This window comes from Malaclemys terrapin, chromosome 2, assembly GCF_027887155.1.
Source record: "Malaclemys terrapin pileata isolate rMalTer1 chromosome 2, rMalTer1.hap1, whole genome shotgun sequence".
Taxonomy (NCBI): domain Eukaryota; kingdom Metazoa; phylum Chordata; order Testudines; family Emydidae; genus Malaclemys; species Malaclemys terrapin.
In genome coordinates this window covers 160,763,620-160,791,435 of record NC_071506.1, presented here as the reverse complement: position 1 = coordinate 160,791,435, position 27,816 = coordinate 160,763,620, and the positions used below count along the sequence as shown (strand labels likewise).

The following is a 27,816-nucleotide window of genomic DNA, read 5'->3' as shown; positions in this document are numbered from 1 at the left end:
AAGAATGTTGAAAAATTGTAAAGGTCACAGAGGAGAGACATGAGCTTGAGTAAAGGATTGGAAAATGCCTTACTGGGAAAGGTGGGTGAGGTAATATATTTTATTGGCCCAACGTATGTTGGTGAAAGAGACAAGCTTTTGAGCTATACAGAGCACTTCAGGTCTGAGAAAGGTATTCAGAGTGTCACAGCTAAATACTAGGTGGAACAGATTGTTTAGCATAAGGAGTTAACATATTCTAATGGACTATTCAAGGTGAAATGGCCCATTGACCGCAGAAGTGTTAGAGAACAAAAAAGGGGGGCTAGTGGGTTACAGATTGTTGTAATAAGCCATAAATTCAATGTTGCAGATTTTCTGGAGGAAATTGATTATGTCTTAGAGGAAGCTGGCCCTTTGTGTGGCTGAGTAGTTTGAGGATGGTTTCTATGAGTCCTGATATTCCTTCAGTAAGAATGCCATGGCTAGATATGATTGGCCTGCTGGGGTTCCCTTGTTTGTGTATTTTGAGAAGTATGTAGAAAGTCCCTGGGGTGCATTTGTGGGGCATGAGGATGTAGATTTTTTTGTGTGTGTGTGTGTTGTTTGAGAAAGGGTTTGATGATATCCTTAAATTCTTGGATAAATTCTAGTGTGGGGTCTTCTTTGAGTTCTTAATAGTAGGTGGTGTCAGAGAGTTGTTGTTTGGCCTGATTGACATAGTCATGATGGTGGAGAACTACAATGGCACCCTCTTTGTCTGCTGGTTGGATTGCTATCTGGTGGTTGGATTTCAAGGTCTGAATAGCTGTCCTTTCAGCAGTGGAGAGATTGTCATGGATGTGATGTGTGCTAAGGATCTCACAGTCAGTTTTTTTCCCGTGAAGCAATCAATGTAACGATCAAGTATGCAGTTTAATCCACTGTGGGGTATCCAGTTAAATGATTCTTTCTTTTTTTATGACTGTCTGTGGGGACTTGGGAGTTGTGGTTAGTGTCATCATTGTTGTGAAAAAATATGGGGCTTCAAACTCTGTGCTTCCTGCCCGCACTTCTTCTCAGTTTGTGATGAACACCAACGCTGCTTCTACTGCTTGGGGAAGCTCACATCACACCTAGGTTCAGTATCTGCCAGTCCTTCCCCAGCTGTACCCAAGAAGACCAGGCTCTCCACCTCCAGAAGCACCTCATGGTGAGTTCCATTAGGCCTCATTCGGACCCAGGCCAGAGGACACCCACCCACCCTCCCACCCTGGACATCAGTCTGAAACCACAAGAAGAGCGCCTCCTGCTACTAAGTCCAAATTTGGTGCCAGCAGAACTGCCCCTATGGACCCCGTGCTGGGGCCTAGTCAGGAGGTAAGGAAGTATACCCATAAGCCTGGGGCTAAGTCATCCTCAAAGATGAAGAAAGTGGACACTCCTTCCATGAGTTCAAGCCACAGAGACAGAGCACACACCAAACTCCATAGATATTAAATGAAGTCCCACAAACAAGGGGATCTGGTGGTTCTGAGCACTAATCCACCAGTACTGTCAGCACTGATGGCCTACAAGCTGCGAAATCTGCCCACTCCGCAGAAGTCCATGGCACCAACACCAGTACCGAGTAAAGAGAGGGTATCTCTATCACTGGGGAGATCAGGAACTCTGTTTGAGCCCCAGGTCGCATTCACCTTAACAGAACCGGGGTCTATCAGGCCTTTCTACCTCTAGGGAGATTATTTCTCCCCTTGCATTGATATGCTTCAACTGCAGAACACCTTTCCACCCACTCCAATGGCCTACACCCTTTCATTGGCTCCAGCGGTACCATCAATGGAACCAGAGTCTGCCTTCTCTTTCACCAATGAATCAGGAGCTGGAGAGGGACTGTCGATACTTACTAATCATCCTTACTTGCATTCACGGAGGCGGTCCTGGTCTTGGCAACACCCATCACAAATCCACTGGTACCCCATGCTGTAGGGACCACCTCAGCATCCCTACTGGCCATACTACCCATGTCCCAATATCCTCCTCAGAACCAGCCTGATCTGCATGAGAGTCTTTACCTGCCTCTCCATTGAGAGCTCCTTCTAGCAGGCACTTGAACCAGAAAGATTTGCTTCCTCATCTCCAGATTAAGCAGTGACTACAGCATCTCCTTCACCTCTGGATGACTTTAGGCAGTTTCAAGATCTGCTGCACAGAGTTGCGGGGGAACTCCAGATTCCGCTGGAGGAAATCTAGGTTACCCAGCATAAACTACTGGATATACTCCACTCCTCAGGACCAACTAGAGTTGTACTGCCTATTAAAAATGCCATTCTTGAGCGTGCCAGAACAGTATGGCACACCCTGGCCACATACATGCCTATGCCCAAAGGGGCTGAAAGATGCTATTACATTTGGGCTAAGGGATCTGAATTCCTCTTCTCACACCTCCCCCAAAACTTCCTGTTTTTGCAAGCCATGACTGAACAAGACAAACAGCACCCTTGCTCTACACCATCTGACAAGGAGAGCAGTGTTTGGACCTTTTGAGGCATAAGGTCTTTTCCTCATCTAGTCTTCAATTCAGGATCAGGAACTATAAGGCGTTTCTCGACAAATTCGATTTCTTGAATTACAGCTAATTTGAGGAATTTACTGATAGTCTTCCTCAACATGTCAAGGCTAGTTTTTGGGTGATCATTGAGAAAGAGAAGCTGGTAGCTGGAACAGCACTCCAATCGGCAGTGGGCACAGCAGATACCTCCTCAAAGGCCATGGTGATGGCCAGAGTTATGTGTCGGGTATTTTGGTTCCACTCATACGGTTTCCCTAGGGAGGTGCAAAACACAATTGAAGACCTCCCCTTCAGTTAGTCCCATCTTTTCAATCAAAAGATGGATGATTTGCTACATACCCCCCGAGGCCTCACTTTCTAGACATGCTGCTTCAGGACATGTAAAGCGGCCACATGCAGTTCTGTGCACACCTTTGCAACACACTGCATGTTAGTGCAGGACTCTGCAGCGGACTCCTCCTTCGGTGTGGCAGTTCTTCGCACAACCATTCTGTCCTCATCTTCACATCCTCTTCTAACTTAGGTACTGCTTGTCAATCACCCTCAACAGAATACAATAGGGACCATCACTCAAAGAAGAGGAAGTTATTTACCTGCACTTGGAGGTTCTTCGAGATGTGTGGTCCCAATTTGTATTCCACTTCCCACCCTCCTTCCCCTTTGCTATGAATCTGTCTGATTCATGATGGAGAAGGAACTGAAGATGAAGTCGGTCCACCCTGTCCTTTATCACCTTGAACAGAAGCACGAGGCAAGTCCGGGCTCATGGGTGGACCAACAGACACTACTTTCAAATTCTCTAACTTTGGGCGCATGGTGCACATGCATAACCCTCAGTGGAATACCGATGGGGACCACACATCTTGAAGAACCTCCAGTTACAGGTAATAAACCTCCTTTTTCTTGTTTGAGTGGTTCCTTCTGGAGTATGTGAGGTGCAGGAGATGGTTTCTCCGTTTTTCTGAAGACCTTCTGCAGAGCTGTTCAGCATATTTGGATTTGTAGGAAATGATCAGAAGGTTATAGATGGTGAGTCCTCTGGGAATAATGTTTTGTTTCTTGCATTTTCTCAGGAAGTAGATGTCGCTGTTAAGTTGTGGTAATGTCGTGTTAATGTTATGCAGTGAAAGACTCAAAAAGTTCCATCTATTTAGCTTATCCAGGAATGATTTTGATCAGTTTGTCAGTACTTACATGAGGAATAGAAATTTGAAAATAGAGGGCTCTTCAATCTAGCAGACAAAGGTGTAACAAAATCCAGTGGCTGGAAGTTGAATTCAGATAAATTCCAACTAGAAATAAGGCACATGAAAATAATTAAACATTGGAATAACATATGAAAGATTGTGGTGGATTCTCCATCACCGGCAGTTTTAAAATCATGATTGGATTTGTTTTCTAAAAGATATGCTCTAATTCAACCACAGCTGTTTTACTTGAAGCAGAAATTAATTTGGAGATCATCTATGACCTGTGTTTTGCAGATCAGATTAGATGTTCACAATGGTCCCTTCTGATATTGGAATCTATAAATATGTGAATTTACACCCACAGATAATTTGGCACTATAAATTATTTTCTAAAGTGTGATTATTTTAAAGTCTTGATATGCACACATTATATATTTAAATAAGATTTGCCTTACAATCTGTTTATCAAAAAGATACACTTATAGTTCAATGAAGAAATCTTTATGCCTCTACAGAGTATTCCTTTTGGGTACGACAATGATATAATACAGGGATTACAGAGGAAAATTTGAGTTTAATTTAGTATATTATGGAGATTTATTACATTGGATGGGTTTGATTAAGGCTTCACAAAACACAGTTCCCAGTGCTTATCCCTTAAATGAATTCTGGTGTCAGAGATCTAAAGAAGGGCAGGATTTATCTCTGTGATTTCTATTAATGTTAATGGTAGGTGTGTAACTAAATTCTTCAATGTTATTTCAAAATTTTACCCCGTGTCTGGCATCTGTTGACAGACTCTTGTAAATATATTAAGGGAGAAGGTAAACTTATTTAACTACATGGTTGCGTGCATCATATTTATTCAATAAATTTAAATCTGATGAGTCTATGACATTTACCTTAGGCAGCTAAGTGAAGTTAGGAAGTTTACTATTCTTTCTTCACTTTTTTTAATATTTGAAAAATAATACTTTGTCTTTTTGCCATCAAATCTAGAATTGGCTGAAACATGTTTAAAAAAAAACAAATAAACTAATGTAGAAACGTACAGATTTTAAAAGGGTACATTAGGAGTCAAGACCCATTTTGGCTCAATGCACACATATAAAATGTTAAGAACATAGCAGTGGCCAATAACTGATGCTCTAGAAACTGGCAAAATAAGAACAGGAGTACTTGTGGCACCTTAGAGACTAACAAATTTATTAGAGCATAAGCTTTCGTGGACTACAGCCCACTTCTTCGGATGCATATAGAATGGAACATATATTGAGGAGATATATATACACACATACAGAGAGCATAAACAGGTGGGAGTTGTCTTACCAACTCTGAGAGGCCAATTAATTAAGAGAAAAAAAACTTTTGAAGTGATAATCAAGCTAGCCCAGTACAGACAGTTAAGAAGTGTGAGAATACTTACAAGGGGAGATAGATTCAATGTTTGTAATGGCTCAGCCATTCACAGTCCTTATTCAAACCGGAGTTGATTGTGTCTAGTTTTCATATCAATTCTAGCTCAGCAGTCTCTCGTTGGAGTCAGAAAAACTAGACTCCAACGAGAGACTGCTGAGCTAGAATTGATATGCAAACTAGACACAATCAACTCCGGTTTGGATAAGGACTGGGAATGGCTGAGCCATTACAAACATTGAATCTATCTCCCCTTATAAGTATTCTCACACTTCTTAACTGTCTGTACTGGAAAAAAGAAGAACAGGAGTACTTGTGGCACCTTAGAGACTAACAAATTTGTTAGTCTCTAAGGTGCCACAAGTACTCCTCTTCTTCTTTTTGCGGATACAGACTAACACGGCTGCTACTCTGAAACCTGTCTGTACTGGGCTAGCTTGATTATCTCTTGCACTTACAGCAGCCCTGACCTCTTAAAAGCGTGTGCAGAGAGAGCCATGCTATGGGCATATCCCTCTCTGTGCTGTGCTGCAAAGCTGGCCTTACATTGGAGGGGAGTGTACTCTGCACCCTTTCAAAAGCTGCAGCAGTGGCTACACTTCCTAAAACTCCCTCAGATCTGCATATCCCATATACAGTGCCTCTGAAAACTACAAATGGGAGAGTTTTGCCCCTCTGAACTGGCCCCAGAGTGAGGCCATGCTTTAAAGGCACAAGAAAGCCCTACATGCATTTCTTTTTTATTTTAACCTTGCATTTTTGTGAAAATATTCGTTTTAATTAATGATAAAGGTATATTATTTTTAAACAATTTGTTCTTGATTTTGTTAGATTTGATTGTAGTGGATGACATGCCACTTAACTCTAAATACCTCAATGCAAACACCCCTGGAAGCTAACAAGTTAGTTATGAAGCTGAAATAAGAACTTAATGGTAGTTTGCTGAAATACTGGCAAACATCGGGGTTAATAAAAATACAGCTTTCTTTCCATTCCACTCCCCCCTCCCTGCCCCCAAGGATGTGAATGCAGAGGCTGAGCTATCTCTAATGGAGAGAAAAGAGAATGCTACATTAAAATACCGTGTATATAGGCACTACAGAATCTCCAAAGTGACATAAGTGAGATAGCAAGTGGAGATGGTTTGACGAAAGAGAGAAAAATACAAACACATACTTCAGAAGTAATTGGTGTTTGGTTCATGAAAACTGATAACATTTCTATGTATTTTTCCCCTTGTGTATTCTTTTATTATTTTTTGTTTTACTCAGTCTCCTATTTCACCTGGCACTGGGTACGTGTTCATAGTATAATAAAACTTATGTTTCTAGTTCCACAGATTGCTCTAGACTGCTTAATGGCAATGCTTGAAGGTAGATGAATGTAGGTTGGAAGGGTTAAATTTGTATTGATAAATGGTGATGTCACCATACACACACACACACACACACACACACACACACACACACACACACACACAAGCTGGCAAAAAATATTTCATCTACGACAATAAAAATTTACAGATAGACAAAGTAACAAAAATGCTGTTTGAGAACTTATTAGTATTATTTAATGATATTTACTTTGCTTATATTGACATGTGATGTTGACTATTTGTGTTTTAACAGTTACAAAGCTTTAACTTTTTGAATCTCAATGTCTATTATTAAATAATTGTCTGATCCCTCCTTAATTTTGCACTTGTGAAAATTTGAATTAAAAATGCTTAAAAATAAATATCAATATTCTCTGCCAAAATTATTTTAAAAATGTAATTCTGCCCAGCCTAAATATAAGTTTACACCAAAGTACTTCATGATGTATTTTCTTTTGCACTGTGGGCACACATGATGGTAATTTGAAAATAAACCCCATTGCATTCCATTCAAAAATGACTTGGGACCTCTGATTCTGCTTCCATCAAAATAAGTAATTAATGATTGAGCTTTTCCCTCACATGCCATTTACTTCTTTGATCTGTCACCACTGAAGACACTAACAAACTTCATATTATTTTCCTCTAGTTTTTCCTGGATGATCCTGTGATAAGTTTCATCCCGATTCTTAATTCATCAAATGCAAGTTTTCCTGAATCAAGTGCTCAAACACTGTGGTATATACAAAACAACTATTTTTACCTACCAGTAAGTTCATTTTACATTTCTTTATTTTTTTATAGTTTGCAATGGCTACATTAGACCTACTGTCACTGGACCTTTTGAGGCTTAGCAGCTCAGAGGATTTTTTCAAGAAGCCTCCAAAGGGTTGATTCTTTTTCCAGCGGTACTGAGTACTCACAACTTCATTTGAAGTCAAGGAGAGGTGCAGGGCCTCGGCACTTCTGGAAATCAGGCCCTAACTTTGAATTTCAATGAATTTCAGATTAAGAAAGAGGTTTGGAAGAATGTCTAGTAGCCAAGAACTCTGGAGTTCTAATTCTAAAAAAATGCCATTCTACATCAGTAGAGCACACCTTAAGTGGATTAGGAACTGACTAGCTGGCAGATCTCAAAGTAATTGTCAGTGAAGAATCACAATCAAATGGGGTGTTTCTAGTGGGTTTCCAGAGGTATCGGTACTAGGCCTGACACTTGCATCAATTATCTGAAAGTAAATATAAAATCACTGCTGATCAAATTTACAGATGAAACAAAGACTGGAGGAGGAATGAATAATGATGAGGATGAGGCAGTCAAACAGAGCGATCTGGATCACTTGGTTAACTGGGTCCATTCAAACAAGTTTACTGTAATACAGCCAAATGCAAGGTCATACATTTAGGAACATGGAGGGACTATATCCTGGAAAGCAGTGATTCTGAAAAGGAATTGGGGGGGTCATCATGGACAAGCAATTCAACATGAGCTTCCAGTGCAAAGCTATGGGGGGGAAAAGAGGCTAGTGTGATCCTTGGATGCTGAAAATTTGGAGAGGGTCCAGAAAAGAGAGACAGAAACAATTTGAGGGCTGGAGACAGTGCCTTATAGTGATTCTTAAAGAACTCCATCTATTTAGCTTATCAAAAAAGAAGATTGAGAGGTATCTTGTTTAATGTCTAACTTCCTTCATGGGGAGAAAATACCTAGTACTAAAGAGCTTTCTATTCTAGTATAGAAAGGCATCTCAAGAACCAGTGACTGGAAGCAGAAGCAAAACACATTCAAATTAGGCATAATATTTTAACACTGAGAATGATTAAACATTGAAACAAATTAGAAAGAGGAGTGGTGGAATCTCCTTCTCTTGATGTCTTTCAGACCAAGACTGGATGCCTTTATGGAAAATATGTTTTAGTTAAACACAAGTTATTGGCCTCAGTACAGGGGTAACTGGGTGAAATTTAATGACCTGTGATATACACGAAGTCAGGCTAGATGATGTAATGGTCCCTCCAGGCTTAAACTCTCTGAGTTCTGCCTATAATAATTGTCTCCTCCTGTGGCCTTGGGCAATCCACTCAACATCTTTGGCATAGTTTTCCAATCTATAAAATGAAAATAATGCCTAATTCAGAGGCATGTTGTAAAGATTAACTAGGTAATGTGTTAATTATAAACATCATTTTAATTAATTCTGAAAGAAATGTTTAATCAGTGAGGGCCTGATTGGTGGACTGACCTCTTGCAAAGCTCACTCGTTTTCACTTTATGTCAGTGTGAAAACAACTAATCTAAATGGGGATAAACTTCACGCACATTTTTATTTCTAGGTCAGTGGGCCTAAAGAAGGGGCATATTTTTTGCAAAAAATTTAATAAAAGTGTAGTCTCTCTTCTTTAATTGAAACATTTTGGAATATGATATTTTGCGAGGAGTTCTAGCATCCAAGAAGATTTCAGGAGGTGTCAAACATTTATCTTCTAATCTGTTAGTGTGAGCTGATAGCTTATTGGTAGCACATTTATTTACTATGTAAGGATATGATTAAAGAGCTGTTGCTATAAATAAACTGACCTCAACCTTCCCCAGTCCTCTGTATGTACATACATGGAAAAACTGTCAGTGCACTAATTTATTTTTATCTTATTTTAAACAGAAACATTTTATATTCACTTTTGTCATATGTTATTTTGTTGTGCTTTTATAATTCTTTTGAGGGTTTTTTTCACCACAATAAAGGATAAGTTTAATATTCTGTTTGACACTATCTTACCAAGGTACCCAGATCTTCATGGTATTGCAACTATTTATAGTAACTGGTCTTTAATATATTTTTTAAATTTAAATAATATCAAAATGCATTCTTTACATGGAGAAACCATGTTGTCTGTCACTTAATAAATGTGTTAACTTAGTTATGACAGAAAGAGACAAAAATATTGTCATTGCTTTGTTAATAATTCAGATATAGTGAATAATTTATGGTGGGAATAAAGGTTTTAACACTCCTCTTTCCTATTTATCTATTAAAAACCTCCTAATTGTACAGTAGTTCCATTCTAAACCACACAAAGCATTTCAGAGCTCATAATTTCTGGCTTGATAAAGACAGCAGGGGAGAGGCAAAATCCTTTTGAATTATTAATCAATCACTGATTTAGAAAAATTAAAAATCTATAGATAAAAAAACTATTCTATGTTTATTGAATGGTACATTGAGCACTCGTGGTGGCAAAACATTCTTTTTTAAAATTAAAAGTCAGTCTTTTGTATATGTGTATAATGGCATTAAACATTACTCCCACAGAGAAACTGCCTGTGACTTATAAAAAGTGAAGCTGACAGTTCTGTTGAGTATGCAAACTAAAATGAATGAATAAGAGATTTTTAAAATGCTTCAATCCCTGAAGAATTGAGCCCTATTTGGAACCATGCTAATTAATATTTTTTGCTGCAATATGAGATGTTCTTAGTTACATTACTGTTCATTCTGCTGTTATACAAGACTTGTCAGGGAATACTTAATCAGTTGCAAAGCGATTGTTTGTCTTTTTGTTTTGGTAGGAGGCTGCAAAATGGTTTCCAAATGTTAGAAGTTATGCAGAATTTATATCTTTTAGACCCATATGATCTCCTCCTGTGAGAGACAAAATACAATAACAATTCCAGTATTGCCAGCCCCAAATGTTCAAAATTTATTACTCAGCTCCCAGAATATCATGAGATTTTTTTATAATGCAGTTGGAGTTCTTTTTATGTGCCTCTGGATGTTGAGCCTTTGAATTCATATTTTCAAGCTGTCCGCCACAACCAGGTGGGCTAACAACTTATTTTTTTCTTTTTAAATAATGCTGAAAATCTCAGAATCACAGCACTCCAGAGCATAAAGCTTTAAGAAAAATACCAAATACCACAAGTCTCGTGATCAAATCACAAGCGTTGGCAATAGCACAGATCTGTGGCTTTGAAATAGCTGCTGTCTGGGTATTCTGTACTCACCTTCTCTGAGCCCTACAAGGGTATGAAGGAGAAGATTAGTGGTGAGGCTACAAGTACATGAGAAGGAAAACAATCCTTTATATAAAAGTCCCCCAAATCTATAGATTCTGGCCAGCTATGCAGATGAACTCTTCCTCCATGCTGACCCAGTCAGGGCAGAAAATGGGTGGCCAGAAAGCTATGATGTCACTGGTTTGCTAGATTGCAGTTTTGTGCTCTCTGAGAGGGATCAGAAAGCTCACAATGCACATTAAGGTAATTCCAGTGGTATTGGCTTTTCATATGTTTTACCCCTTGCTGTTCCTTTCTCAAACCCTATCTATGTCCTCTATCCTGTCTGTTCTATTGGCCGCATGGATCTTTTGCACGAATTAGTTAGGTGGCTATGCAGAGGTGGCAGCTTTTTGCACAGTTTTATACCCTGGGCTAGGCCTACCCCAGCCCACCCTGTTCCCAGCCCTGAAGAGTGGGAGGGATTGAGGGGGGGAAGAAGGGTCCAAATCACAGTACTTTAACGGAAACTGCCTAGTAGTTTTAATCCAAAAGGTAGGTTTGCTACAAATACAAATGGTTCCATGGCTTTAAACTTTGTTTAACTGAAAACATGATTCTTGAGGGATTTAAATTTTCCCATGCAATGTTGGGAACCCAGACAGAAGAGCAGTAAGATAATGTATAAGAACCATGGACATGTCTATACATAGAGCGCTGCAGCAGCACATCTGGTGAAGATGCTCTGTGCCACCTTTGCGAGAGCAGAAGCCGTGTCAGTGGGAGCAGTTCTCCTGCCGACATAGCGCTGTGCACACCAGCGCTTATGTGGGTGTAACTTATGTTGCTCAGGGGGTGAAATATTCACACCCCTGAGTGACATAAGTTAGGTTGACATAGGCTGTAGTATAGACATAACCAAAAAAATGAAAAAGACAAACTTAGGGCTATGTTTTCAAAAATGCACTGCAATCTGAGGTATCTACATTTTTGGCTTCTCAACTTGAATTAGGCATACCCATTGAGGCAGCATTTGCAAATTGGGCTGTCTATTTCTAACTGGTGCTCTTTTCTTCACAACAAAGTTTCTTGACCTTTGTGTTTCTTTTTGGATGCACAAACATTAACATTTTTCCAATATGAAAAGCACTTTCAAAAGTAGTGATGCTTACATAGTAGAAAAATGGATTCTGGTACTTTATATAGATTGAACTCACAATAGTATAAAAGGCACCATTAAAAAGAATGCAATAATCAATGAAGATTTAATATCTCTTTCTGAACAAGAATGACTTTTTGCTTATTTCAAGCAGCAATAAATTATAAGAAGCACTGGAGAAAAATTAAAATCACAAGTTAACTATGGCTGATTGTGCTGTGCAAAGCACTCATAGTAGAGATCTCCCAAAATGAGTATATGGTGATTCAGGTTCAGTCAAACATACTTCTATCGACAAGCCAGCAGTGTTTCAGAAATATCTTAATGAGAAATAAAATGTACATGGTCTAAGAAAAGTAACTTTTTTTTTTGAGGTATAAATCCTTAACATTCAGGTACTCTGTGGTTTCTCGCTTTGGAGAATGTGATAAAGACTCCATAAGTGAGAATATACTATAATTGTCTTTCCATTTCAGCACTGATTTTGACAACCCAGTCTCACTTTCACCAAAAACAAAACAAAAATTGACCTGAAGTTTTTCACATTTAGTCTTAGGCCAGAGAAAAATGTTTCAGGAAAGTTTAACTTCAACCATACAAACCATTTTTCGATGTATAAGTCCTAGAAAAAATAGTAGTTTTTGTAAGTTTTCTTCTCCACTCATAACTCAACAGAAGATTTGGCCTGAAGGCTTTACATTTGATGTAAATGTATATCTTAAGCATAGACCCAGTTTGAGCTTTCTAGATTCCCTCATTTTAGTTATTTCTTTATTTTCCCACCGTCTGTATAAGTACAATATTTATGGAGTTTATAAGCTCTGTGCTTACTGCTTCAGAGATTACAAATCCTGCAAGCAGAGCCTGCAGTTACTCTAAGCTCTGTGCTATTACAGGAATGACGTTTCCGAGTTCACTCAGGACAGTAAGCTGGTTAGTCACCATTTGCCTTGTAACCCTTGGGTGTCTTGTGGCTGTGCAGCTTTGGTTCAGTGATCTGACCCCAACGATCTGCCAGCAGTGCACAACCAACCCTGGTGTTGCCCAACTTGTTTACTCTTTATAGGCTGACTTCAGTACCCTTCCAGCTCTGAACTCCCCCCATAATTGTTGTACTGTAGTGACCAGTCCCTCTCACTGGACCCTAACAGAGAAAATGTTAGGTTTGCTGCTTTTACAGAGACAGCACAACACTCCAACCTGTTAGCTTTCTAGAAGCACATACTTTACTGAACTCACACCACATGGCTGATTTATAAGGAAAGCAAAACAAAACAAATAAATAAATATTAACAACAAAGCATGGATGAATCAATACCAAATAAAAGAGATAAAAGTAGAGAGATGGTTACAAGCAAAGAAAGTGAAAACACACATCTAAAATTTAAGCTAGCAAGATACAGCCTTTATTCAAGATGATTTCCTCTCATCCACAGTCTCCTTTCCAGCCCTTTCTGTCCAGGCTGGCCAGAACCCATCACAGCAATCAATTTGCTTGGTTCCTTTTTTCTCCTTAGCCTCTCTCTGTGTTCCTTATATCCCCAAAGGGATGTCTTTTTCTCTTATAAATCAGGAAGGCCTCCTGGGGATTGACACCTAGTGGCATATTTAAGCCTACCAAAGTCCCTGTGTAAACAACGCTAAGTCAAAAGAAGAATTCTTCTTCTTCAAGAGATGTCCCTGTGGGTGCTCCAGTCCAGGTGTTGATGCGCCCCTGCACCTTCATTTGGAGATTTTGACAGCACGCGCAGAGCGTGCCTTAATAATACGCGTGCATGACCGGTCTCCTCAGTTCCTTTTCTACCGTCCCCAGCCTGAGACAGAACTCAGCAGACTCATCAGAGAACTTTCTCTCCCCTTGTTTAAAATAATGTTCCTTGTTAGCTTAGCTTCCCAGTAGTAGTTAGATACCTCTTCCCCTATCTCCTGTCTCCAAAAAATAAAAAATAAAAACCCTTCTTGTTCCTGCAGCGGCAGCCACTTCTGACATGCCTGGCTCCCCAGACTTGCCATGATGCCATTCCCATCTCAGATGGCCACTCGAAATGTATAAAATGCTTGGGGGAATCTCACATCCCCAAAAAATGTGTCCAATGCAGCAAACTGAAATCCAGGGCACGTAAGGACTGGGAGCTGAGACTCAAACTGCTCTTCCAAAAAATAGCAGCTTCTCTCAACCATAAAGGATACACCGAGAGCCAAAAGTTCGCTGGGCAGGTCTACAACCTCCCTCCCGGCATTTCCCCGACTCAGCACTTTTGACGTGCCGGCTTCCTCTGGCACCATGCAAAATCCACCTGTGGCTGCAGCGATAGCACAAAACACCAGTGTCGAGGCTTCGGGCTTCCAGCTGCCTGCCTCTCAGATGGCAATGTTTGGCACCGCGAAGGATGCAGTGCCAACACATATTAGCCTGCCTGGCCCCCCGCAGGCTGGTCTCACTCTGCCAGTACTGTCATCCTCTGAACTTGCCGGGAATGATACAAGGCACATGAACCCAGTGCAGATGAACCCTCCTGCACAGCAAATTCCTGTCATGCAGCCCTGCTGCGGCACCACAATTTACTCAGTCAAGGGACCTGCAGGTGTCACTTATCCTGCAGTCATCCCTACTTCTCTCCGGACACTCACACAAGGTCCGGACAGCTTTGTCCTGCTAACTCACACTTCTCCACTGATGAGGAATCTGTGCTGCAGGGAGACTTTTCACCCTATCAGGTCTCCCATTCAGAGACCCCAATCAACATGAGTCATAAAAAAGCTACCTTGTTCTACTCCCAGGATCCTGCCCCATGGTATGCAAACCCGTGGATGGCACCACCCATGCCCTTCCCACCACAGTGGCAATATTGGGCTCCATGGACCCTTTATACTCGGGATCACACTCATTATGCCACCAAAGGCAGGGGTGAGACCTGGTCGGTACCGCCAGTAGACGAATCTGCCACTGAGTCACGACATCAGGCAGCTCCTTCACACCTGCAGGATCAATCACGGTCTACCTCCTCCAACCCAGTAGACCCAGTAGTTACACCAGATGAAGCATTACTCCCTCCTCTCCCGATGTCTTCAGATGATTTCTCAAAATATCAGGACCTCTTTAAAAGAGTTGCCAATATGCTAAGGATTAACCTGGAAGAAGTTCCTGAACAACAGCATGAGCTAACCCACATCCTACAACCATCTACTTCTTCCAGGATTGCATTTTACCTTATCAACGCAGCCCTCATGGAACCTGCCAAAGCCATCTGGCAAACACCGGCTGCAAGCCTACCTACCTGCAAGTGAGCAGATCGGAAGTACTCTATTCCTTCCAAGGGTTCTGAATTCCTTTCACTCATCCAGCGCCAAAATTCGCTGATAGTAGAAGCAAAAGAACAAGCACCAGTTTCCCCACTCCACCCCATCTGACAAGGACAGTAAATGATTAGATCTGCTCGGGTGTAAGGTATACGGGTCTTCCACATTACAATTCTGGATAGCTAATTATGCAGCCGTTCTGGCAAAATATGACCACAAAAACTATAGTAAACTCATGGAATTTATTGATGACATGCCAGAGAAAAAGAAACAACAATTTACAGCCATAGTTTCTGAGGGACAAATCATCTCCCGTACCACTCTTCAGGCCACTCTCGATGCGGCCAATACTGCAGCAAGATTCACTGCCACAGCAATTGTGATGCACTGAGGTTCATGGCTCTCATCCTCTTCCTTTCCTTGGGAAGTCCAAAGTACCATTGAGGATCTCCCCTTCGATGGTGACAAACTCTTTACCTCCACGACGAATTATGTACTTCATTCGATGAAGGACTCCAGGGCAATTCTCCAGTTTCTAGGAATCCAAACCCCTACAACCAGAAGGAGACAATATAGATACCAACCTTACCAATGTCCATGCTACCCCACATATGCCCATCAATCTCATAGAGCACATAAGCAATAACAACAACAGCAACGCCAGAGATCCAGGTACCAACGCTGCCATCCCAACTCGTTGGCATCATCTCAACCCCCTCTGACTAATAAGCAAATTTGAAGACTTGGTCAAGGGTTTAGAAAATACTATTCCCAATTTAGCGCTGACATAACCTGCCCCTATTTTTGGACACTGCCTACACCCATTCTCCCATCAATGGCAGAACGTTACCACCGACAAGTGGGCTATAGAGGTCGTCACAATTGGCTATTCAGTCCCTTTCGTATCCTTGCCTCCCATCCATCCACTCTCCCCATCCCTCTTCAGGGACCCCTCTCACGAGCAACTGCTCCTCCAAAAAGCTCCTCCCCCTGCAATTGGGAACAGTGAAAGCTGTGCCCAAAAAAAAAACGCAGAGGAAAAGGTTTCTACTCCCATTACTTTTTAACAGAAAAGAAAATGATGAGATTCTTGACCTCAGGAGGCTCAACAAATTCATCAAAAAGCAAAAGTTCAAAATGGTTACCCTCACCACCATAATCCCAGCGCTGGAGCAGGGCAATTGGTTTTCAGCCCTCGGCCTACAGGACACCTATTTTCATGTGACTATACATCTGGCCCACAGACATTTTCTTTGTTTACCCTAGGTTCAACACATTTTCAATACATGGTGTTGCTCTTCGGCCTATCCACTGCCCCCCATGTTTTTTCCAAACTCCTAGCTGTCATCACTGCCTACCTCAGGAAACAGGGGTGTTCCCTTACCTCGACGACTGTCTCCTCAAAGCCTCAACACTCGATGAAACTCTTCGATCCACCCAGCCGACCATCGAATGCTTCCTATCCCTTGGCCTACAAATAAACAGAAAAAAATCCACCTTATCTCCTACCCAACAACTGGAGTTCATAGGAGCACACCTCGATTCCCAGAAGGGAATAGCATCTCTCCCGCTCGACCATTTCAACACCATAAAACTCCTGGTCACAAAACTTTGCATCAGTCCTCAGATCACTGCTCGGGACTGCCTACAATTTTTAGGCCACATGAACTCATGTACTTTCGTGGTCAGGAATGCACGCCTATACATGAGGTGCTTCAAAGCTTGGATGGCCACAGTTACAGACCGAACGTACACCTTCCAAACAAGCCTCTATCCATACCCTTCAGAGTCAAGAACTCCCTCCTAGGGTGGACAGTTCCCTCCAACCTCTGCTCAGGAGTCCCTTTTCTCCAGGATGCTCCATCCATTGTAATGACTACCAATGCATTCCTCACAGGAAGGGGAGTACATATGTCCAACCATACGGCCCAGGGACTATGGACTCCCACCAAAACCTCCCTACATATAAACGTCCTAGAACTTTGAGCTATACGCAACGCCTGCCGCCACTTCCTCCCATTCATTCAGAACCAACATGTTCAAATAATGACAGACAACATAACCTGCATGTTCTATGTAAACAGACAGAGAGAGAAGCTCGATCTCACTCGCTTTACACAGAAGCTATGAAGCTCTGGAATTGGTGTCTGTGCACAACATCCAGATATCAGCCGCCTACCTACCCGGGGCCCTGAATATCACTGTGGATGAACTAAGCAGACGATTTCCTGGGGATCACGAATGGGAGATAAACGAGATGGTCATACGCAACATATTCCACATTTGGGGCTACTCAACACTGGACCTCTTCACAACTGCGAAGAACAAGAAATGTCCCGAATTTTGCTCCAGAGCGGGACTGGGCAAAAATTCCCTAGGAGATGTGTTCATGATCTCATGGAATCAAAACTTACTGTACACATTTCCCCTGATACCACTTCTCAGGGTTCTGAAAAAGTTACGAACAGGTTGTGCCACAGTAATTCTGATTGCCCCAGACAATCATGGTATCCGTTCCTCACCAGAATGTCAGTTCACCCAATCGATTCCATTGCCTCTCACTCCAAACCTCCTATCGCAGCAACATGGCTGATTTCTCCATCCCAACCTATCCATGCTTCACCTCAAAGCTTGGTTCCTACATGGTTCTCAGAAAATGAACTAGCATGCTCAGAACAGGTTCAAAGAGTACTCTTACACAGCAGAACACAATCTACTCGGATCACCTAGCTCCGAAAGTGGAAGTGATTCACACAATGGTGCTCGACCAAACAAACTCCTCCCACTTCTGCACCTCTTCCATTAATACTTGACTACCTCTTAGACCTTAAGCAATCTGGCCTTTCTTTCAGCTACAATCAAAGTCCACTTAGCTGCTATTACAACTTTTCACCACAAGATCGACGATACCTCTGTTTTTGCCCATTCAATCACCAGTGTTTTCCCAAAGGGCTCCAGTCCCTATACCCGGATATTAAACCCCCTACCCCTCTGTGGGACCTCCATTTAGTATTAACATGCCTGACTCAACAACCTTTCGAGCCACTAGCCACATGCTCTCTCTTACACCTCTCCATGAAAACAGCATTTTTAGTGGCAATCACCTCTGCCAGACACACAGGAGAAATAGCAGCTCTCATGGCAGACCCACCATACACAATATTTTTTAAGGACAAAGTTACCCTCCAACTACACCCCAAATTTCTTCCAAAAGTGCATTTGTCCTTTCACATCAATGAACCTATAGACCTACCAACCTTCTTCCCCAAACTGCATGCAAACTCCTTCGAATCCATGATGCATACACTAGATGTACACAGGGCTCTGTCCTTTTATTTGGATAGAACCAAACCTCTTAGGAACTCTTCCAGACTCTGTCTCCATTGCGGAGCGATCCAAAAGGACACCTATTTCTACCCAGACACTTTCCAACTGGATCTCCAGTTGTATCCGACTGTGCTATCAAATAAAGGATGCAACTCCTCCAGCCTTCATCAGAACTCACTCCACTAGATCTGTAGCTACTTCCTTGGCTTTTCTATGCAAAGTTCCTCTGGCTGGCATTTGTAAAGCAGCCACTCGGACTTCTGAACATACATTTGTTAAGCATTATGCCTTTACTCAAGGCCCTCTCACTGATACACGGTTGGGCAGAGTTGTATTATCTACGGTATTCCTACCAGATCCAAACTCCCTACCTCCTTGAGATACACTGCTTTTAAGTCACCTGGAGTGGAGCACCCACAGAAAAATCTCTCTCGAAGAAGAAGAGGCAGTTACTTGCCTGTGCAGTAACTGACGTTCTTTGAGATGAGTGTCCCTGTTGGTGCTCCACTACCCACCCTCCTCCCCTCTACTTTGGAGTTGGGGTAGCCTCCATTGTAGAGAAGGAACTGAGGAGACCGGTCATGCATGCATATTATTAAGACATGCTCAACGCGTGGGGCAGGCTCTGCACATGCATGACCGGGCTGAGTACTGCTGTCAGAATCTCCGAGTGAAGGCACAGAGGCGCACTGACACCTGGAGTGGAGCACTCACAGGGACACTCATCTCGAAAAACTTCAGTTACTGCATAGGTGAGTAACCTCCTCTTTCATTGACCTAGCTACCATCTCTGGTGAAGATACATTACCTTTGCCGACTGGAGAATCCCTCCTGTTGGCATAGGTAGTGTCTACCCTGAATAGTGGCACAGCCACAGCACAGCACAGCTGTCTCCTGTGTCTCTCTGAGGTGTAGGAGCCATGCTAATTCTCTGTCTCTCAACTGCAGCATCAGGATAAATTCTGCTGGTTTAGCTTGATGACTTTACTGCAAATATGTAAATTGAGGTTAACCCACATTCCTTAGTCTAGGATGATCTGTTTATCACCTTTATCTAGGCTAGGCTGTCTGGTCTTAAATATGTTCTAGTAACATCATACAGAGGTTTCAGAGTAGCAGCCATGTTAGTCTGTATCCGCAAAAAGAACAGGAGTACTTGTGGCACCTTAGAGACTAACAAATTTATTAGAGCATAAGCTTTCGTGGACTTCAGCCCACTTCTCTCTGTATGCATCCGAAGAAGTGGGCTGTAGTCCACGAAAGCTTATGCTCTAATAAATTTGTTAGTCTCTAAGGTGCCACAAGTACTCCTGTTCATCATACAGAGGGAATTCATAACTTCACATATAATGTTAACAAATGTATTTTACAATTATATTAATAACCAATATGTTATTAGATTTCATATTATACTTCATAAGGTATATTTTGTACAGATATTATTGCAGTAGTGTGTAGAGTGTGAATACAGAGGTGCCTAGGGTCACAAAAGGGTCCACAATGGATAGGTAGCTGCAGACATTTTGGACTTGTTCCTCCAAGTCCTTACCTTGCAGATGGTAATAATGTACAAGGTAGCTAGCTGCATTCCAATTCCAGTGTATGCCCTGCATGGGCACAAGTAAGCACTAGGGCAAGCATAGTCCTGCCATTGAGCAGTGTTATTGTGTCTCACACATGCTCCCTGTTACTCGGAAGTGTGCAGGATAAAATGTGGAAATCAGTTGATGAAGAATAGGCATGAAGTAGGGGAAGTGAGCTCTTAATGAGATATTTAGTGTGAGTCTGAACCAAGTGAGAATAGCATTTATTTGTTATAAATTTACCAGACATCTTTGTTATATGTTTAGTGACTCCAGGCCATAATGTCCACAGGCCTTTGTTTGATTATTTAGTAATAATGAGAGATTTCATATTTAATTTATATGGGTTTTTTAATCATTTTTGTAAAGTTAATGTGGGCATTTTATTACAAATTACTTTCTTCTCGCCAGTTAATATTCACTAGGTCAAATCCTAAACGTTTGTCTTGTTTGGTTTCCATGTGCCAGTACTTTATCTATAGCTGCATTCTGGGGCTGATATCCTGTTCTGTTTTCCTGCGGATAAATTATGAGTTGAAAATGGTGATAATGCTGATTGCATTGGTGGGCTACAATGTCATCCTCCTGCACACTCATGGTTCCACACTGGATGATTACAGCAAATTCCTGTATGCAAGGGCACCTATGAAAAGGTAGGTTGGTTATTTTAGCACGCTACTAGGGGAAGGGCAATTAATAATATTGCTTGTGTAGCAGAGCAGAACAAAGCTTAAATTTTTTTGGAAAAATATATATACATCTACAAATCCCAATTCAAGGATAACTGACTCCTGTGTACTAAATATATGATTTGATTGTATATGTAACAGTATTAAAATAAAAGAAATAAATCCATTCAGACTGCATAAATCATCTAATGTTTGCACTATATTATGGTTTGATTTGTGTTGTCATAAAAAAGGATCTTAAACATTAGTTCTTTGTTACCTGAACCCTGTTAAAATGTGTTTTTTTGTTTTGTTTTGTTTTGTTTTGTTTTTTGCAAGCAGACAGAGCTCCTTTTTTTCCCAGAATTAGGGCATTTGTCTTAAATTGTTAATGATATAATACGTGCATCTTAGAGCAAAGAGAGGTTTTTGTATGCAGAAACTACTCCTAGAGGGGGCAAAAGAATGGGTGTAATTGAGAATGACTTCTTAAGTGGATGAATATATAGCTTGCATTGAGTTAGTTGGGTCTTTGCTATGGGCAGATAATTTTGTCCCTAACCTCTCTGTTACAGTGTAGAAAGGGCATGTATTACTTCTACCCAACCTTTTTAAAAAAATACATTCTTATAAAGATAGCATATGTAGGCAGTGCATATGCCATGGTAGAAAATCATGAGTGCTTTGAGTAAAATTCCAGTACTTTTCCTTCTAACTCCCTTCACTGATCCTGGTCTTAATGCATTAGGATACCATGGAATAAGAATCTGAATAGAATAGTGAGACTTACACTTTGCATTTTCAAAGGTAAACAGAAACTCAATGCAACACAGAAATGGGGAAGTGAGGAGATATATTCATATACACACCACACATGTATAGTTGACATCCTTGTGATATATTGCAGAACCATTTGATGTGTTACATTTCTCATACACCTTTAACTACCCGCACTTTGCCACTAAGGCTGTGTTTACACTAGCATTTTTCTTAAAACTTTCCCACCGGTGGGAACAACAGTGGGCTTGCTGATATAGATCAGCTTCTGGAAGTGTAGACCAAATCCCTCTCCAGACATTTTCTCATCTCAAAGGAACTGAGGATTTTAATAAGCTGTCCAGGGGAGGTGGTTAGTGTGGTTCTTGCCTTGTGTGGTTCTGAGCTTGAGAAGCCTCTTGGTACCTTATGATTTCATTTAATTTTTTCACAATCATGAGATGTGGTTAGTCACTGTATGGGAGCAGAATATAGTACTGCCATCACAAACTCTCTCTACAGTCTACTTAAACCAACATATTGAAAAGCAATCAAAAACTCTCCTTTAACAAGCAAAAAAAAGCATTATATATATTAAATTTAATATTATTCTCCAGGTTTACATTGTACAGTCAGGAAGCAGGGCCCATTATATAAATAAATGCAGTAGTACAGCTTTAATATTCCAGAAAACAATAAAGCAATTTATATTAAAGTTTTTAGTTTGATTACTAAAAAGTTGTGCAAGGAGTTTACAGCACAGAAATGAGGGGAGAAAACCAAGACTGTGATTAAGAATTAAGATTTCAGATTTTTTTTTTTCCTTTTTGAGCAATTCATTTTAGCTGTGTTTCTGTTTTACAGGCCAGGAATATTGAAAGACCTGAAGACAATGGGTTCTGTGTCTCTCTTTATATTCTTCGTGACATTACTAGTTCTTGGTAGACAGGTACGAAGTATGCTCTTTTCATCTGCTTTACTATCTTTGAATGCATATGTGTGTTTGTGTCTGTGTTTACATATACACATAGAGTGGTATTATGTAAAAAATTAATGAGATTGCAACCAGCATCCATGGTAAACCTTTGATTTCAGCACTTCTGTAATTTTACCTTGGAAAACTGTTTTTTTCATAGATTCATAGATTCTAGGACTGGAAGGGACCTCGAGAGGTCATCGAGTCCAGTCCCCTGCCCGCATGGCAGGACCAAATACTGTCTAGATCATCCCTGATAGACATTTATCTAACCTACTCTTAAATATCTCCAGAGATGGAGATTCCACAACCTCCCTAGGCAATTTATTCCAGTGTTTAACCACCCTGACAGTTAGGAACTTTTTCCTAATGTCCAACCTAGACCTCCCTTGCTGCAGTTTAAACCCATTGCTTCTGGTTCTATCCTTAGAGGCTAAGGTGAACAAGTTTTCTCCCTCCTCCTTATGACACCCTTTTAGATACCTGAAAACTGCTATCATGTCCCCTCTCAGTCTTCTCTTTTCCAAACTCAACAAACCCAATTCTTTCAGTCTTCCTTCATAGGTCATGTTCTCAAGACCTTTAATCATTCTTGTTGCTCTTCTTTGGACCCTTTCCAATTTCTCCACATCTTTTTTAAAATGCGGCGCCCAGAACTGGACACAATACTCCAGCTGAGGCCTAACCAGAGCAGAGTAGAGCGGAAGAATGACTTCTCGTGTCTTGCTCACAACACACCTGTTAATACATCCCAGGATCATGTTTGCTTTTTTTGCAACAGCATCACACTGTTGACTCATATTTAGCTTGTGGTCCACTATAACCCCTAGATCCCTTTCTGCCGTACTCCTTCCTAGACAGTCTCTTCCCATTCTGTATGTGTGAAACTGATTGTTCCTTCCTAAGTGGAGCACTTTGCATTTGTCTTTGTTAAACTTCATCCTGTTTAACTCAGACCATTTCTCCAATTTGTCCAGATCATTTTGAATTATGACCCTGTCCTCCAAAGCAGTTGCAATCCCTCCCAGTTTGGTATCATCCGCAAACTTAATAAGCGTACTTTCTATGCCAATATCTAAGTCGTTGATGAAGATATTGAACAGAGCCGGTCCCAAAACAGACCCCTGCGGTACCCCACTCGTTATGCCTTTCCAGCAGGATTGGGAACCATTAATAACAACTCTCTGAGTACGGTTATCCAGCCAGTTATGCACCCACCTTATAGTAGCCCCATCTAAATTGTATTTGCCTAGTTTATCGATAAGAATATCATGCGAGACTGTATCAAATGCCTTACTAAAGTCTAGGTATACCACATCCACAGCTTCACCCTTATCCACAAGGCTCGTTATCCTATCAAAGAAAGCTATCAGATTGGTTTGACATGATTTGTTCTTCACAAATCCATGCTGGCTGTTCCCTATCACCTTACCACCTTCCAAGTGTTTGCAGATGATTTCCTTAATTACTTGCTCCATTATCTTCCCTGGCACAGAAGTTAGTTTAACTAACTGGTCTGTAGTTTCCTGGGTTGTTTTTATTTCCCTTTTTATAGATGGGCACTATATTTGCCCTTTTCCAGTCTTCTGGAATCTCTCCCGTCTCCCATGACTTTCCAAAGATAATAGCTAGAGGCTCAGATACCTCCTCTATTAGCTCCTTGAGTATTCTAGGATGCATTTCATCAGGCCTGGGTGACTTGCAGGCATCTAACTTTTCTAAGTGATTTTTAACTTGTTCTTTTTTTATTTTATCCGCTAAACCTACCCCTTTCCCATTAGCATTCACTATGTTAGGCATTCCTTCAGACTTCTCGGTGAAGACCGAAACAAAGAAGTCATTAAGTCATTTTGGCTACAAGATTGCTAGATTACTCTGAAGGAAGGAGTAAGGTGAATGTTTTGGCAAAGTAGAATTTATAGATCATTTTAAAAATTGCCCTTATTTGGAATTTTGAGTTTTATTTAACATTTCTTTGTCTCCCTCTTATTCAAACACCACTTGGCATTACCTCTTCAACCTTCCCATTTAGTTTTTACCTTGATAACGCATTGGCTAGAGTTGCTTAATTACAACCTATTTTCTTCATAATTATTACTCATTGATGCAGACAAAATGAGACAACTATGTGATAGTCTGGTTAAATGTGGAGGCTGCAACTTTATTAAAACTATTAACCAGTGGGGGACTACTCCACAAATTACCTAGCAGGGCTGTTCCACTGGGATTTTAACTGGGCACCATGACACCTGTTTAACCTCATTCCTGCTCAGGGACTTAGGCTGGAAGCTGGAGTCCCCAATCCATTCCTCTCCTCCACTCAGGAGGTAAGAGAGATGGGATACAGGGAGCCATATGTTGCACAAGAAATGGAGGCATACCACTTCATTGTGCAGTGTGATGCTCAGGACCCATACTCAAGCAAGCCATTGGGCTACAGGGACCTCATATCAGACACAATTTAACCACCTGCTACACTGGACCCACCATAGTTACAATGCTACGTCTACGCTGCGCACTTCTTTCAGCAGCATGTACGGTATGCACTCAGGTAGCCCCTCCACCATGGGTTTAATCAGTACTGTAGACTGTGAGGCACAACTTAGGTGAATAGAGTAGAGACATGCATGTTGGATGTGGGTATGTACCTGAATATATACCCTACAGATGCTCTTTTTTCCCAAGCCATGCCTCCCATCTGCACTAGAATACCATTTATTTAAATATTTTTGGATTTTCTACATTTTCAAATATATTGATTTCAATTACAATGCAGAATATAAAGTGCACAGTGCTCACTTTATATTTATTTTTTATTAAATATTTGCACTGTAAAAAACAAACAAAATAGTATTTTCCAATGTATCTAATACAATCTCTTTATCATGAAAGTTGAACTTACAAATGTAGAATTAGGTACAAAAAAACCTGCATTCAAAAATAAAACAATGTAAAACTTTGGAGCCTACAGGTCCACTCAGTCCTATTTCTTGTTCAGCCAATCGCTCAGACAAACAAGTTTGTTTACATTTGCAGGACATACTGCTGCCCGCTTCTTGTTTACAACGTCACCTGAAAGTGAGAACAGGCATTTGCATAGCACTGTTGTAGTCAGCATCACAAGATATTTACATGCCAGATGCGCTAAAGATTCATGTGTCCCTTGATGCTTCAACCACCATTCCAGAGGACATGTGTCCACGCTGATAACAGGTTCTGCTCAATAATAATCCAAAGCAGAGTGCACCGACACATGTTCATTTTCATCATCTGAGTCAGGTGCCATCAGCAGAAGGTTGATTTTCTTTTTTGGTGGTTTTAGTATGACCAGATCACAACAGTAAAATATCGGGACACAATGGGGTGCCATCAGCCCCGCCCACAGTCCACCCCCGCTCCTCCCAGGCTCCGCCCCCACTCTGACCCAGGTTGGCCCCCTTGCCACCGCACCCTTCCTCACCCCCAAGCCCACCGCTGGCTTGCTGTGTCCCTCCTCAGTCTCCCACCCACCACTCGCCTCTTCACCCTCCCCACCCACCGCTCGCCTCCTCACATCCCCCACCTGTCGCTGGCCCGCTGCTCACCTCTTCACCCTCCCTGCCCCTGCTCGCCTCTTCACCCCCCCCACCTGCTATGGTGCTGATTTCCCATCTGTCCGGTGGGTGCTAGCCCACCCCCCCGCCTCTTCCCACTCCTGCACTGCCCTCGCCTCGCCCCCATTCCACCCCCTTCCTCCAAGTCCCCACCCCTGCCCCACCTCCTCCCCTGAGCTTGCAACATCCCAGCTCCTCCTCCTCCCTCCTGGAAAGTCCTAAGCACCACCAAACATCTGTTAGGCAGCGGGGGGCAGAATCACTGGGAGGGTGGGGGAGGAGCGGGGATGCGGTGCGCTTAAGCGGGGGAGGAGGAGGGAGCTTGGCTGCCGGTGGATGCAGAGCACTCGCTAATTTTTCCCAGTGGGTGCTCCAGGACTGGCGCACCTATGGAGTTGGCACCTCCCTCCTTACCTGAGGATTTTTCTCCCAGCTCAGCATGTGTGTGGTTTCTTAGGAAGAGGCAGTACCCTCTCTGCTGACAGTGAGCCCCCTTGTAACTCATTCTCCCCCCAAAAATAAACAAAGAGAAGAAATAATTCCTCACACTTGGAAACTTTTTTAGAATTAAGCCTAATTTGCACTTACAAAATTTTCAGAACATAGTCTATACATCAATTACATATACAGTATTTTGATATTACAATATTTAAAAATTGTTCCTCTTAACACTTTTTCCAAGTGTCTTTTGTTTTTATCTGCCCACTTAAATCCCATGGCATTACAAAATTTTAAAGGGAGGTAGATTTTGATATTGGGTCATGCAAGAGGTGTTTTTCAAGAGCAGAGTTGTTAAGAGGTTTCATAAATTGTCATTATTTAAAAAGTATAGAAGATGGTTTATCTATGGAGAAAAAAGAACACTTGGCAGTGGAGTATCTATTAGTTGTTGTCTTCCAATCTGTGTCAGGCTGGTTTTGAAAATAAAAGGAATCTCCATGGTCTGATAATGACTTCTACTATATTTTCTATTAAAATTCTCCATTGATCTAAGGAAATAAACACAGGTCTTGATCTGTATCTCCATCTCTTCCACTGATAATCCTTAATAAATCTATGCACTCCACAATCTTCATTCAGTAAGAACTCATACCACCATTCCAAGGTGGACTGACATGATTTGACACATATTTCAGGTATTGTAATTGAGGATTAGAGAGTTTGAGAGGCATGCCAAGGCTTGTATAGGAATTTTGTGGCTAAGCTAGGAAGAAAACCTTGATAACTGATATAATAGACTCATATCTTATCCTCAAGACCATATTGCCTTACATACAAATTACCTTACATACACTTTCTTTAGTTAAACCAACTGTAAAATTGAGCTAATCATTTACCCAAATTTGTAAAGTGCTTTGCTTTTATATATAATATACCATGGAAAAACACTAGGAAAGCACAAAGGCTTATTAGCTGAACTAAGGCACAGAGAAACCCAGTGCCTTTACTGAGATGCACAGTGGCATAGTGGTTTAGGCGTAAGCTGTAGATTCTAATCTTGGGTCAATCTCTTACCAGTACTTCTCTACATCAACCCTTATTACGTCTAGTGAGCTCCCTCTGTAGAGCTGTGTTCTTTAAAAATAAAGGCAGCACTTTCTCTCCTCACCTTTCTGTTGTACACAAGGTCAAGAGTCACAGCCAAGAAAGTAGCTGATCCCTGTTCCAGGAAAGCTGGGTCTTCAGTATTCAGAGGATTCTATACCTGCAGGGACCCCGCTTGTGAGGTTTGCAAGACATTCACAAATCCCTGTGTGGGTACATTCAGGAGATACCTCTGACTAATAGGTGAAAGTAGGAAACTATCTTAATTTTTACATTTTCTATAAAAATAACAAGATTTAATAGGATTTTTACTTTGTTATATATAACACTGGTTATACTGTGGAAAGGCTAATAAAAATGAAAATTAAAAACAAGTTGATACAGATAAAACATCCGAGACTAAT

General features: G+C 41.3%; 1 protein-coding gene across 3 annotated transcripts in view; it reads left to right on the top strand.

Moving 5' to 3' along the window:
- The window catches only part of ADCY2 (adenylate cyclase 2), a 459,988-nt gene that overhangs the window by 405,846 nt on the left and 26,326 nt on the right, over window positions 1-27,816 (top strand). For all 3 annotated transcript variants that reach the window (XM_054018109.1, XM_054018108.1, XM_054018110.1), the window contains 3 exons: window positions 7,161-7,280; window positions 20,343-20,527; window positions 22,163-22,247. In XM_054018109.1, coding sequence (XP_053874084.1) covers window positions 7,161-7,280; window positions 20,343-20,527; window positions 22,163-22,247 — 390 coding nt within the window. The remainder of the gene's footprint in view (window positions 1-7,160; window positions 7,281-20,342; window positions 20,528-22,162; window positions 22,248-27,816) is intronic.